General features: G+C 44.8%; 1 protein-coding gene and 1 long non-coding RNA gene across 2 annotated transcripts in view; one reads left to right on the plus strand and one right to left on the minus strand.

Annotated features, from left to right (window-relative positions):
- Positions 1-796, minus strand: part of DELE1 (DAP3 binding cell death enhancer 1) — a 339,909-nt gene extending 339,113 nt beyond the window's left edge. Inside the window, exon 1 of the mRNA XM_069654111.1 lies at positions 636-796. Within this exon, the coding sequence (XP_069510212.1) occupies positions 636-666 (31 nt within the window). The 5' untranslated portion in view covers positions 667-796. The remainder of the gene's footprint in view (positions 1-635) is intronic.
- LOC138582647 (uncharacterized) overlaps positions 1-15,919 on the plus strand; it is a 204,256-nt gene that overhangs the window by 69,698 nt on the left and 118,639 nt on the right. The gene's annotated exons all lie outside the window — the stretch shown is intronic.

Below are 15,919 nucleotides of genomic sequence, written 5' to 3' on the forward strand. Positions count from 1 at the left end.
TCAAGGACAGGTGGCATATATGCCACGCTCTGCATTAAGAGAAAGAAGACATTAATAAAGTTTCCATATTAAGGATTTTTTTGTTGTTAAGATAACACGGATTGGGACAAAACCAGTTTCCTCAAACCCGCATTACTCAAGCAACAACAAAATGAACTTAAAGTTTAGCATTAAAAAAAAATGTTACCATTACATCCGAATGCCTCTATATTAAAAAGGACACACAGCACAAAGACAAGCGCGTTTATGGAGGACGGGCGTCAGCGATTCCAGTATCCGCAGACGTGTCCGTCTATGTTTCAAAGGAGTCAGGCGCAGCATTCATTGCCATTTCTGTTTTAATGGAAGGCGGCACAGATACCCGTTTCTGTATTGGAGACAGGTGGCACTAGTCAGCCGCTGTAATGTGTGAACATACATACCTGGCTCTCTATCAAGGGCATGTAATAACATGGCAAGGCTGGTGGATTCCAGCTAGGAGTCCATACCAATCCTGTCTCTTTACTGAAGACTCCTGGCTGTGTAGCCCCTATAAATAGGAACGGCAGCACCCATCATGACAGTCTGTTAAGAAATGCGGTAAGGACTTCGCATGGCGAATAAGAGCGGTGGGTGTGCAAGATAGAGTTCGTTACCTCTTCCCAGCAAGACTTTTACTCTCCACATGTTTTCTCAGGGTCGGAGCCTCGGCTCCTATCACCGGACTGTCATCCTGGAGAAACAGCACTTCTGCAGGCTCCAATGGGGCCAAAACCATAGAGCGGCAACCGGCTAGAAGGGCGCAAAGACACAGAGGGAGGAGCGGCTCGTTTCTACTCTCTGCCTTAGTGACTGGCTGGCTGACGAAATCAGAGTATTAGAAACAAAAGTAGAACACGAACTAAACGAAGAACGGGAAGGACATATTGAATGCCTTTTTGTTAGTGGTAAAAGTGCTTGGCGATTAGTATAGAAGACGATTAAACGGAGAGAAATAAAAGCACGCTTGTAGCCTTATTTTTTATGTTCAAATACTTTAAAAACTGTTTTTCAAAGCAATCAATTGAGAAGATATAAATGTTTGTAAAAACGAAACGAGCATTATGAGAATTATACAAAGGGGTGGTACAATACAGACTGTATTGCATGCACAAAAATATCCCTCAGCATTCGAGACATGCTGGCCTAGTCCTCGGTTTTCACCTTTGCATTCTGGCATTTGTAGTAATCCATGACTACAATACCCAAAATACAAAGGAAAAGTCATGAATGGACAAACATCTCCAAAATGGAGTGGGACATGTTGGCATATGTATTGTAGTGTGATAAGCCAGTCATGTTTCGGTGCTAGAAGAAAGTAATGGTTGTTGTTTTCAGAGCTGTCAAGTTTGGCGCAACCTCGCGTGTGAAGGTCTTTTTTTCTGCACTTACCACCAGCTGGCCCTATTTATGTATTACTTTACGCCACTTACCTTGTACTGCACTTCCCCCCTCCCTTTTCCCCCTCCCCCACCCCTGCACTTGCGCGATCTGAATGACACCTGGCCTAGTAGGATCGTTGTCTGTCTCCCCTTGTTCCTCCCCTCCCTGCCTCGTCGCGCCTTGAAACACCTGTGTATAGGCGCGTTATAAATGCCATATCATATCATATCATAAGGTCATCCGGTCCTGTTTAGCTTTGAATTGTGGGACTTGTAGTTTTCCTAATTTTCACATACGAAAGAAACAAGCATTGGCAATACCAACAGTTGAGAAAGGCACTTGCCAGGCACTGTTATAGTGGTATAGTGGTATTAAATGAACATTGATGGTAGCCGGTGCAAAAAGGCACGAGTATCTGGGCATGTAATAGCAGTGCCTGGCAAATGTCTTATACTTACACAAAAGCCCAAACTATTGGCTTTGCCAATGATTGTTTTTGACAGCTTCAGTGAAGGACACTCATAGTACTTATAAATCGAGTGGCTGAAGGCAGATCTGGTTAAATCATTTTTATTACACCAGTAGCAGGTGTAGAGCTCCAATTAAGTCATTAACTCTCAGAAGACAGCTTGTAAAAAACACTGGCAGGCAAAGTTTGATGGTAAGGCTTGAATAAAGCACGCTCAGAGAGTTACCATGAGGAGGTGTTTTGGGCGGGGAGGGGCAGGAACTGGGTGGGAATGGCCATGGGGATTAGCATGGCCATGGGCAGTCAATAGGTGGCCAAATAACCAAACATCATCTTCAAGCTGTATGTCCCTCCTCATCTGCTATTTCTCCCTAGCTGTACTCTAATGCAATAGTTTCAGCATATATGTGGCACAAGCGCCACCTCATAGCTCAAACTAAAAGAGTCGAGCAGTCTGCAGTCCAGAGCAGAGCGTGTGAGTCTGCTTTTCGTTTTCATTGCTGGTGGGTGGACCCACATAAACACTCCTTTGACCGCGGAGCGGACCGGGAGTCTACTGCAGAGTCGAGCAGTCTGCAGTCCAGAGCAGAGCGTGTGAGTCTGCTTTTCGTTTTTCATTGCTGGTGGGTGGACCCACATAAACACTCTTTTGACCATGGAGCAGACCGCGGAGCTACAGCGGAGTCTACTGCAGAGTCGAGCAGTCTGCAGTCCAGAGCAGAGCGTGTGAGTCTGCTTTTCGTTTTCATTGCTGGTGGGTGGACCCACATAAACACTCCTTTGACCATGGAGCGGACCGCAGAGCTACAGCGGAGTCTACTGCAGAGTCGAGCAGTCTGCAGTCATGCAGAGGGTCAGTGGCGCCGAGGACTCGACGAACATCAATCCCGCAGAAAAGAGGCACACGGCGATGGGAGAAAACGTGGAGCTTCAGGATGCAGGTGACGTTGATGACCCGAGCATGGTGGAGCCGGCAAGATGCATCAGAAGTAACTCAAAGCTCCTGCTGCCGGAGAAAAAGTCACCTGCCTAGGTAAGAGCTACGCTACCCCATCCGCCCGACTCGTGCAACAGAGTCGCTTTTTGACTTTCTGCCTGAACTCCTCATTGAACACCCAAATAAATTAAAGGAAATATCAAACACTGCCACTGTAACGGCAGTGGGAGAAAACCCTGCTATTAGCGGCTGAGACAGAGGCGGAACCCGTAGTGTGTGGCGGGGAGGCAGGCCAGAGGTCCGCCTCGGCGAGAGGTTTGTCAGCCGAGACTGCCGGAGGGCAGTCTGGGACAACCTTTTCTCCGGCCTGCCCCGCCAACACACCTGAAACGCAGGGAAGAAGTCTGGCTATAATGACACCGCCAGACACTGCGGACACTGGGGAAAGAACTATAACAACACCGCAAAGTGGAAAGGGTGGTCGCAAGGATCAGCCTCTATGCGAGGCGAAGGGAGGGGGGACCCAGTCAAAAGAGCCGGAACATCGGCGGCCAATGGACATTAGCACAGGTATAACGGGGGTACAGAGGAAAATGACACTGCTAACAACAGCCCAAATTCACCCTCGATCTCAAACAGAGGTGCAAAATCAGCATGAAGTAGTAAATAAACAAGCAAAGACCAAAGAGGCACCACCGACCTCTGACATAACACAAGTGCTCATTAACACAAACGAAAACTCTATATGTGCAGAGGAGATCATGGAGGATGATATGGATGACGATACTCCCCTGGCTACAAAGCCCCTGGTGGAAAACGACCAAAACACTCCATCTAGCCCCGAGGAGATGACCGCGACGGACTCAAAAAAGGGGTTTGGGGCAAAACAAACGAAAACAATCTATAGCAAAAGACAAAAAGGGAAAGCCCTTAAACCAAAAAAAAAAACAGAGAAACCAAAGGGCAATGTGCAGACTAGCAGCAACTACACAGGTCCAGTTTTGGAATGAAAAACAAAAAAAAAGTCAAAAAACAATAAACAAGAAAAAGGAAAATTATACAGAAAAGTTACCCAATCCTCTAATCTCAAACGAACTGCTCAACTTCTTTAAGAAGCAACAGCACAAACGGAAACTCATTCCAGACACTGAACTATCCGATGCAGAAATGCTGAAAGTAGTAGAAGAGATTCTGCCTGCAAATAAAACAAGAAAAACGGACGATTCAAAAGCTTCTACTAAAGAAAATACAGAAAATGGTCCTGAGCATTACAAAGATCCAGTCGTGGAGCCTAAACTATGTGATTCTATCAGTCCACTACGAGAAGGAGGCGAAAATCACCTCTCAATAAATCTAAAAGGCCTCCAACATTCTGATAAGATGGCTCAAGATGCGGCATGCCTAGAGCCAAATGTTCCCTCTGATTTAGCAAAAAAAGTCTTGTCCAAGACTGAGACCCTGCAAAAACACAATGACATACAACAGGAAAAACTAGATTCCACAGAGAATACCTCATTTTCAGACTCGCATGGGCATGCCATGCCACAGGAGGAACAGGCGAGGGAGTATCCTCACACTCCGGGTGTTGGAAGGAAAATGAGCGAACAATCATGGGCAAAAATCCATCTGCAACATTCAAATGGAAGTGAAACTCGATCAACACATACCACAGAAAAAAGCATGTCACTAAGAAGTCAGACAGGGAACCAAGGGGAGCATCGATCTCTGGCGACCTCCCCCCGGGCATCTTCGTTTGTTGAAAGTTCGGCTCACTCTCACACGCTACCATATAACTTAGAACAAACGCTGGGGAAACATAGCAGACATAGTGAAATCATGATGGATACACAGAAAAATTCACCCAACAAAAAATCTAATTATGACAACGATTATGGCAGCAATTGCTATCACCCTCGCTCCGTTTGGAAAACTTTATGAAACTATAAACAAAGCTACAAAAGATAACACAACCATTTTAATGAAATTACTATCAAAATTTGACTTCATTGAAGCATTCTTAACAGCGATGGAAGCTAAAAATGAAAAACAGACTGCGACATGGGAGGCAAAATGGGAAGCCATGGAGGCAGCTCTCAAAGAGGAAAGTCAGAATAACAAGCTAAAAAAAAACAACAGGAAGTCAAACTCAAGTATGACCAACAAAGAAGAAGCTCGACACAGACCGTGTTGCTGGCAAGTCTAAACAGGCCTCTCTGGCTGAAGATGTACGGGTGCAAAGCCAAAATAAGAGACTGGACCAAAATACAATTTCTAGAAGCGATCAAAGAGAAAAAATATGCTTGAAGTTAGCACAACAAACAGAAACAGCAAAAAATAAAATTCCGTCAACAGAGGGCAGTATCGACTTGACCAAGAGTCCTAAGCGAGACAACCAGAAAACTACAACATTTTTGAAAAAGAAGAATACACACAGAAAAGTCCCCAAGAACAGTGGAGGAATTTCTAACGAGAAGTCCATTATTGGATATATCGGTCTACCCGGACTCAGAGCCAGATAAGGAGACGTCTCAAGACAAAGCTATCGAGACTATGGCCAAAGAGGACATCACAAAGACAGATCAGATAGAGGCAGAAGTCCCCACAGAAAACAAGACATCTAAAAAGGGGGACAAAACAGGGTCTAAACAGCAAGGAGCCAATCAACGAGACCAGAGTCATGGGGAACACTCTAAAGAAAAACAAGAAACAAATCAGAGTGACTTAAATAGATGGACATTGACCCCAAAAAGACAAAGAGTACGAAGTAACTCAAAGGAAAGAACAAGAAGAGCATTGGGGCGGGAAAGACCTATCCTACGAGACTAAATCGGAAATAAATAGAGTGTTTAAGCTAGAACAATCATCATGCAAAAGTGACTATATCGTCCTGAACAGGATAACAGTCTTAAAAACATTGAGTAAAATTGCTTCTCTGCAACACTTGAAGACAGAGGACTTCATCTTAATTGAACCCTATCATCGTGATCAGAAGGCAAAAACATACCTCCATATCAAAAGTGGGGCAATTGAGAGACTCACAAACGAGCCATATAAAGAACTAAAAAAAGCAGCCTTCACACTGACAGAAGTAACAGAAGAAAGTAAACATGATGGAAGGCCAAGGAGTCTCAAGGAGAGTGAGGGTCCAAAATGTCGTCAGATATCAAAAAGCCAAGTCTGGGAAAACTGGAAAAGGGCCAACTTAGGAGGAACAAATGTAGAGGAAATCCATAGCCACAGGAGGTATAATTATCGAGAAACCAAACAAGAGTCGAGCAGGCAAAGAGAGAATTACACCAGGTGTGCACGAAAAGATGGATCACCCAGGAAGAGTGAGCAATATCGTAAACAGAGATTTCATTCAGAATCAGAGGAAGACCACCAGAGACCAGATACTTATCGCTTTAAAGGCCAAGTAAATAAACAGGAAAACGATCAGGAAAGAGAAGTGATTGATCGAGACGCGGAAGACTCAAGGAAACCACAGGGCCCATGGAAGTGGCTAAAGGCAGCCCTAAACTCTAATTTGGAGAAATAGCAACCACCAGGAGGAGCGCCGGAAATAAACAACCTCCTCCGATTCATCTTCAACAAACTACGACAAAGAATGTCCTGACGATGGGTTCATGGAACACGAGAGGTCACCCCCATCTAACTAACCCAGATAACCAAGACCTTGGAGAATTCGACATGCTTTGTCTCCAAGAAACATGGTTAATGGCGAAACCAGCATTGGACGGTTTTGAGATAGCTTTCGCCCTGGCAACAAAAGGCATGTTCGGTCGACCATCGGCAGGGCTACTGATAGCTATCCGAATGGGATGTGGAATGGAAATCACCAAAAAAATAACAGAGTCATACGGTATTCTGGCAATCCTAACAACGTGGAAGCAAAAACAGAGCACACAAAGGCAAATGAAACCGTCAAAGATCTCAATAATAACTGTATACTTTAATCCACAGAGAACTTCGAGCACGGAATTCTGTAAAAAAATAGAAAAAGTGATCGACTGCATCGCACTGGAAGACCCGCAAACACACATAATTTTATGTGGAGACTTAAACTCGAACTCCAACACCGACCTAGACAACATGGGGGCGAAGAAAGCACGTTCACAAGCCGAAGACAGAGGAGTAGTATGGATGGCTTTGATGAATTCTAGAAATCTACATAACATTGCAACAGTGAGATCATGGTCAGGGACGATACCCACATGGGAGAGAGGAAAATCGAAAGCTACCCTCGATTACTTTTTTACCTCTGAGAGTATGCTACATTACATAGAAGACTACTCGGTAGTCAAAACTACGGAGAGCGACCACAATTTGGTCGCAATTGCATGGGCATCAACATCCCTCCTAACTCAAAGCTACAAACACCAGATAGAGGTAAATAACCAACGTACGCGGCTGCGATTAACTGCAACTAACATTGCACATATTACGAACGCCTATAAAAATCAAACCAACGAATTGGAAACCAACTCAGCACGACCAGATTATTTGCCCTTTGTCCTATAGCACAGAAAGAAAATGAAAGAAGGAAATCACGCCACAACTACTAACATACATGCGTACGATAAAGAAGTTGGGGAAAAAAGAAGAAATTTAAGACAAGCAAAAAGACAAGCCAAGTCAGCGAACACTTTGTTGGCTCGCAGCAAGCTGCAAAGCGAGATAAAGTCATACAAATCCTGGATCCTAGGGCACAGGCACATTCCGTACCAGAAGGACGCGGAGGAAATGCTTAGGGCCCTTAGCACTAAGAAAACCAGTGATTTTTGGGCGCTTATCAAAAGGCCAAATAAAGAAACAGACATTGGCCCTCATTCCAACCCAGGTGGTAAGTTCCCTACTTTACCACCATGGTGTAAACTCTGTGAGTGGGGCGGTAAATCCCCAATCCCCATTTACCCTTCCCCATTCCCATTTTTGCCCCATAGGGCATAATGGGAGTGGGGAAGGCGCTAATTACGGCACCGCAAATTACGGTGCCGTAATTAGCGCCAAGGACGCTTAGCGCCTTGGTACTTAACGCCTGCTAAAAGCAGGCGTTAAGGTGGAAATCAGGCGTTAAGGGTTAACGGCGCCGACGGCGCCGTTAAACCCTTAACGCCTAGGTTGGAATGAGGGCCATTAAAACAATCAATGCAGTGAGTGAAGAATCATGGGCCACATTCTTTGAGGATCTCTACAAAGCCCCAACATCTAGCGAGGTGCTCCCACAAAGAAACACAGGGCCTCAATGGATTGACCTATCTGACAGACAAGATGTAAGAGACGTAATAACAAGACTCAAAAAATCAAGGGCACCGGGTCCAGATGGACTCAGCAACATAGACATCAAACAAAACGCAGAGGAATGGTCAGAGTTCAGCAGTACCATCTTTGAACACTGTAGAGAAACAAAAGCCATTCCCGCATCCTGGACTGAAGCAGTGATTGTCCCGACATACAAGCAAGGAGACAGAGAAGAACCTGGCAACTATCGCCCAATAGCACTCCTTGATATAATAGGGAAAATGTTTGCAACCCTACTTCTAGCCCACTTTCGCACCTGGTCAAAAACATCACCTGCACATGATCCCTGCCAAATGGGCTTCCTCAAAAATGGAAGCACCTCAGTGAACATTTGTTTGTTAAATCTGATAAAAGCGAAGGTAAAACAAGGAACACCGCCAGTGTATATGGCTTTTATAGACCTGTCACACGCATTTGACAGAGTAGACAGGCGAAGACTATGGACTAAACTGGAAAACTGGAATTGTCCAAAAAAGCTACTCGATCCTGTGATGCCCCTACATGAAAACACCATACTAAGAGTGCGACTTAACACCCAAAGGATGCAATCGCGTGAAATTCCATCAAAGCGCGGTGTGAAACAGGGCTGCCCCTTAGCCCCAGCCCTATTCATCGCCTATTTAGGTGATCTCAAGGAAGCTGAACTTTCTGTAAGGTTTTTTCCTCCAAATTTGGGGAAGGTGAACATCTCAAGAATATTATATGCAGACAACCTTATTCTGCTAGATCAGACACAGATTGGCCTTCAGCGCCAACTAAACAACTTGGCGGCGTAGATGGATGAAAACAATCTGCAAATAAACAAGAAAAAAACAAAGGTTCTGATATTTGGGAAAAGCTCTACGAAAAGAAGGCAAATAACAAATGGTTTTGGGAAATATAAACATCGAGGTAGTGCCATCCTACAAATATCTAGGTGTTTTCATAGATGCATCGAGCCAGGAAGAGACAATGCAAGCAATGCTCTGGAAGAAAGCTAAGAATTTAGCAGCTCAAATGAAGACCCTGGATCAAAAATACAGGAAATTTTCAGTCATCCCAGTAATACAATTTTACAAAGGAAAGGTAGTCCCGACCCTCAACTATGCGATGGATGCAACTTTGAACATGCCAAACACCATATGGAGGAAACTGGAAGGGTGTCTTTGGAAATCCCTACTAAGTCTACCAAATTCAGTTTCAGTAGAACTCATCAGGCGAGAACTAGGCCTGCTCTCTCTTGAACAATCGGTAACTCTTGGTGCAATGCAACTCTTTAGAAACACCTCACTACCTGAGTCACTGCTGACCTACAAGCTCATCGGAACTGAAATAACAAACCGCAAGTTGACCACCTTGAATAGATGGGTGGATAAACTAAGGAATACATTGGAAGAAGTGGCGTGTACAGAAGAAGACTTGCAAAGGAACCCCACAAGAGTAAAATCCAAATTAGAAGCTCAAGACTGGATCAATACTCTGGAAAGGGCACAATCCAACTAACTCACAAAACATCTGCCACCTACCTTTAACAGAATGGGCCAATGCCGTACTGTATAAAGTTCCCCGACAAACTACTCAGGATCACCTTTATGAGAGCACGTTAAAACCTCCTCCCTACCCGCGAAATTCAAGCGATTAGACTAAAAACGGCCACCAAAGAATGTAGATTGTGTGGCGACGTAAACAAGCTGGAAACAGTACGCCATCTTTTGATGCAGTGTTCGGAGCTAAGAGAAATACGTGCTACATATCTAAACAACCTGTGCACCGACTTTGCGGGACTACAAGAAGACGAAGAAACGACATGGTGGAACAGGCTGATGTCAGGTGAAAAAACATCATGGGCATTAGCAACAGTAAACATTTTGGAAGCTGCATTCCGCAAAATAAATGCCCAGTCTGGTAACTAGGGCAAGAAAACAAGTTGAACCTTTGTTTGTATGACTGCAGGCGGCATCAGATCTCAAACCAACCATAGGAGGATGGTGAACTGAATCAGACGCTAATGAACATCTGTTACAGGTGTTCGACTATTCGAACCCCGACCTCTTGAACATTGAACCATTAAGTCCAGACATTGTATGCCGTTTTCTCTGTAATAACAGCTTCTTCTAGAGTATCTACATCCTGTCGGCCATTTTTACCTTTTCAGTGAATCTCTTAGCTCTGTAGGAACAGTAAAGATTCTTGTAAAAATTGCTAACTGTAATTACAAACAAGTAAATAAATAAATAAAAATAAATAAGGGAAAACAAATGGGAGTAATAGCACTATTGGTAAATGGCAATGTAAAAAATGCTACGTGTGAAATTTAGATTTTCAACACATTCGTTCCAGAAAGTCATAATTCTATTAAAGACACAGAGGCCGAGGATTATGCTTTTCCCTTTACTTTACTTCTCGAGCAGCAATAAACAATAATACAAACGGTAACAAAGATAAAGACCACAAGACCCCTTGTTTCGAATCATTGGTAGTCCAAGTATTATTGGTTCATAACAAAACCATGTGTCAAAAAATGTCAAATCCACAGTCACATCTCCTCATAAACACTGGAACTCCCTTGAAAACTCCTCTTTCTTGTGCTGATCCAAGATTGCGCCCAACCAGTAGACACAGAATTCACTGTAGATTCTTCAACATTCAGCCTCCAGCAGGCCTGTTCTCCACAATTGTACCTAGTATGACAAGAATTCACATTTCAGTGAACCGAGTCAAGATGGTGGGAATCTTGTCATAATATTACAGCATGTCATTATGATAACATAAGAAAACAATGCAGAATTTACATTCATCGATCAACACGATTGCAAGGGTGGGATAATCCTTTGCCTCGTTGTCTTTAATAGAATTATGACTTTCTGGAACTTATGTGTTGAAAATCTGAATTCAATGTCGAGACCGGAGGCTCGGATAATGCTTGTTCAAAGCTTGCTTACCACCAGCGGTGCCATCGTCTCAATTGGTTTGAAATAAAAGGTCTTGAAAGTAGACTCATTCGACTAATCTTCTGATCTCCTGATATCTTCCATTCTGGCTCCTATATTGAAAGCCTCAGTAGCCATAGCTCTCCTCGCTGAGTGAGAACCATAACAATGTACATTGATACCGGCCTGACTCATCACCCATCTTAGCCATCTGGCTAGAGTCGCCGGTGAAACTGTGCCATATGACTTACACAAGGCTATCAGTAGCTTTGATACCCCTATCTGTCTCACAGCTTGTGTAATCTCATCCTATGCTGCTAAGCATCTAATCAGGCATAACTTTGGCTGATTAGGAAATTCCTTGTAAGCTTAGGCCTGTTTTCATCTTTGATAGAGGAACATCACAGTGATAAAGATTTCCCATTCACTTCTAGTGCTCTGACATCTGAAACCCGCTTGCACGATAGCCAGTAAAAGAGCATAGTGAGTTTAGTAGATAATGCTTTCCTAGATCTGCATTCTCTGGCCACGCTAGAAACATCATCAACACTGTGTCTACGTCCCACAGCTGAATGTATTTCTCTTTGGGAGGTTTAGTCATTCTGATCCCTTTTTAATAGCCTGCATATCAGAGGGTGCTCACCTATCGGAACCCCTTCAAACTTGGGATGACCCGCCGATATCGCAGAGCGGCCTATATTAATGGTCCTATACGCTTTCCCTTGCACTGCCATCTGTGCCAGAAAAGTGACTATGTGTACCACATCTGTTCCATTGGGGTGAACGTCCCTTTCCATGCACCAACTACACCAATTCGCAGGGCCATCTTAAGGAACATTGGGGCCCTGGGCACAGACTCCTTTGTGGCCCACCTCTAAACCAAAGAAATTACAGGATTAAAAAATCCCTGGTCACCGCCCCCACAAATCCCTGTAACCAGTACCTAACAAACTGAGCTATCTTCTGAGCAATCATGGCGTTCAAATTTATCAACATGAATTTCAACCTTCAGTATGGCACATGATCTATATATTGCTCACAGAAGGGTGAGAATACTATACTACAGCAGCTGTGCTATCATGACTGGACAAACTGGGCATGCAAAAGCTTTATAGGATTAATTGATCCAATCAAAATATACTGGTCAGCAACAGCCTGGCTGCAAGTTCGGCACCTCAGCAGCACACCATAAAACATGGTATGTGTTATTTTAGGTTTCTTATACAAATGGGCATTGACTGATTTCAATCAGGCAGCCATGTGGGGGGCCTCCTCAAGGGTGTGGGCCCGGGGCACGTGCCCCTTTTGCCCTCCCATAAAGACGTCTCTGCCAATTCGTCCATGCACATTTATATGATCTATGTGTCCCTGGTGCCCATGATTTGTTGTTCAAAAAGCCAGGCCTAACCCAATATCTCCTGAAATCGGCCAGGCCATCAGGTTGAGTTTGCGTGTCGGCACCAGTGGGTGGCTGTCCCCTCTGGGGTCTCGCACAATACATTTGTGCCTGGGTCGCACTACTGGGTTGCTATGTGATATCTCCAGTACACTGGGAAACCACGCTTGGCCTTTTCAATCTGACATGATTTGAATCAGAGAGGCTTTCGGCCTCCTCACCTGAGCTAATGTTCTTGCGATCAGCGAGAACGGAGGAAAGGCGTAACATGTGTCCTGTCCCCACGATTGAAGGAAGGCATCTGTAGCCTCTGCCTCTGGGTCCGGCCTCCAACTGAAGAACCAAAGTAGTTGATTGTTCAACCTCGATGCGAAAAAGGTCAAACTGGCATGGGCCCCATCGAAACATCAGTTCTTGAAACACCCCCCATCAAGCTTCCAGTCGCTGGCATCCCTGAGGAATCTGGAGTTCCAATCGGCTACCGTGTTCACTCGTCATTGATACCCGTCTCTGAAGACAGAGGTGCCAGAACTCTTTTGCCATCGCCGCCAACATCCTGGACCTTGTGGCACCCAACCTTTTTATATACCTGACCGCTGACACATTGTCTATTTTGAGTAGCACACAACATTGTGCCCTTTCTTGAGTCCAGCATCGTACTGCAAAGGTCCCTGCCAATAGTTCTAGGCAATTTATGTGCAAGGATGTTTCCTGATCCGACCACCTGCCACCTGTCAACAAGTCCCTGTAACGGGCTCCTCAACCCCATCTGCTGGCATCAGTTTCTATTATCATGTCCGGGGATGAGCCAAATATAGCTCTATCATTCCATGCATCCATGTGTTTGAGGCAAGCTTTCCAACACGTTTCTCACCACTCTGGAAAACCGGGACCCTTTGTTTGTATAAAGCGCCACACCTGAGATGTTGGATATTCAGTCTCTGGAATGCTCTGTAGTGTAACGGCCCTGGAAATATAGCCTGAATTGAAGAGGCTAAACGCCCCACCTGTTTGGCAATTTCTCGTAACAATACCTCTCTCTTCGACAGCGTCTGTCTGATATGTTTCTTGATGTCGTTCACTTTGGACATCAGCAAACTGAGTGAACCCTGAGTCGTATCTATCAGGAATCCCAGGAATTCCATGAATTGTTCTGGTTAAACATTGGATTCCTCCCAGTTGGTTAGAAAACCCAGACTCTGGAATAGCTCCAGTGCGATGTTCACCTGCACTTTGAGTATTTTCTTGTCTTGGCACATTATGCAAATGTCATCCAAGTATACTATGAGTCCAATACCCTGCTCTCTCAGATAAGTCACTACGGGTTTCATCAGCTTGTGAAGCATCATGGAGCTGATGCTAAGCCAAAAGGAAGGCAACAGAATTCCCATGTAATCTCCCCCCAGTAGAACCTCAACAATTTCCAGTGTTCCTCTGCAACGGGTACCGTCAAATATGCATCCTTGAGGTCATCTGGGGCATCCAATCCCCCTGTATCAATATGTCCCTGAGGAGGTGGATCCCCTCCATTTTGAAGTGCCTGTACACCACAAAATTGTTTAGGCCTCTCAGGTTGATAATTGGCCTCAACTTGTGTTTCCCATTTACTAGGAATACATTGCTTACGAAACCTACCGAAGCCTCTGTTACTTGTACTATGGTCGCCTTGCGCTCTAGTTTTCTCACTTCTACCTCTATTAACTGTTGGTCTCCCATACTTTGGTGCATACAACTCGAGGGATAAACCTGATTTGGTGTTGTGTGAAAATCTATGTGAAACCCTCGTACTGTGTCCAATATCCAAGCATCTTTGGATACAGAAAGCCAAATGTTTAAATGATTTGCCAATCTCCCTCCTTCAGCAGGAGAGTCTGTGATTAAAACGCGCTTGATTTCCCTTGCCTTCATCTGAGTTATTCTGTTGGCGGTCTCCTCTGCCCTTTCCTCTTCCTCTGTAGGGAAAGAAGGGATTGGGTTTTCAATCTACTTGATCCCTCCATTGTGCTCTCGCTGAAGGACCTCTTGTAGGGGTATCGCCTGGAAGAGCAGCCCCTGCCTCTACCAAACCTCCCGAAAATGTGGCTGCTGAATACCCTTTTCAGAGAGTCTTGCGCTTCGTCGAAAGCTACATGCGAGTTGGCAAACCTAGTCAGTTCCTTTATAAAGGCTCTCTGAATAATTACCTTTTAGTGGCTGCTGCAGACTCCGAGGCCGTCAGCTCGCTAAGCTTGTTGTCTATCTTCACTAACAGCGATCTCCTCCTTTAGGTAGTAATCACATAGTTGGCATTTCCCAGCATGCAAATGGCCCTTTGTGCCCATCTGGTTAAAACCACTGGATCAACTGTTTCATTTTTTTCCCAAACCTCTTCTGCCATCTGGAGTATTTTAATGAGAGGACCCACAATGTCCAACATCTTGTCCAGGCAGGAATGCCAAGACCTGCTCAGTCCTTTCCTCACATCCTTCACATATTTCCCCATGAAGGTGGCCATCTTCTCATCGTTCTCTGGAGTGTCAGCTATTCCTTCGAGGAGCAATGGTCTTGGGCATTCAACCCTTAGTTTACTCCTAACCTACTTCGCCAGAGGCACCCTAAGGCCTTTCTTAAGATAGGCCGCCACGTTCTTCCTCATAAACCTTTATTTTCTTTGGAGATTTCTTTTGCTCCTTGTCAGAAGATGATATTGGCACTACTTTGTCATCAGAGGACTATTGCTAGTCATCATACTCTTCGCCTGAGCTACTGGATGACTCGCCATGCAACCTGCTATTCTTCACCCTGGATGTCACCCTTTTTACCTTTGCCACTCTTCCTCCTTTGTGGCATGCCCCCGGGGGGGGGGTATGTTTGCAGGCTGCTTTTCTTCCCCTTTTACCTGTTCCGTGCTTAATACCCTTCATCAGAGTCATCTGCTGTGACCCATGACCCATTGTACCCATAGCCCTCTGTATTATTTGCCCATGTTGGGGTAACTTCTCTTTTGGCTCATCTGAGCTTTGGCTTTGCTATCATCACTGGTGCTACTCATCTTTGGGTATTGGGGGAGGGTATAGTCTTTTAAATAATGTATTTTCCAGGAGTCTTGAGCCTGTTCCCATAAATAAATACACTGATGTATAATGGGTGAGTCCAGCTGCTGATATCTGTGTGTGTGTGGATCGCACGCCTCTCCAGAACGTTTCTGGGGAAAAATCTAATCCGCTACATTACGATAAGCGGTAATCCACTGCACTTAAGCTGAGTTCTCCTGTAGGATGACTTATGCTCCAATGGTCACAGAAGTATGTATGATTCCGTCGCACTCTGATCACGCTCCAGCAGACCGAAACAAACCCTCCCCTAAATGGAATGTTCTGCCACTCTCCCCCTGCATGCCTTGCGATTCGCTTCGTTCTATCTCCCAGCATCCGCGTGCAAGATATTATTTAACCAAAAAATCATGAACACTACAAATATATGAATGAAAATAGCGGAACACTTAACTGGCTGATCGAGCAGCAAAG

This window comes from Ambystoma mexicanum, chromosome 3q (assembly GCF_040938575.1).
Source record: "Ambystoma mexicanum isolate Mex_15411 chromosome 3q, UKY_AmexF1_1, whole genome shotgun sequence".
Lineage (NCBI taxonomy): Eukaryota > Metazoa > Chordata > Amphibia > Caudata > Ambystomatidae > Ambystoma > Ambystoma mexicanum.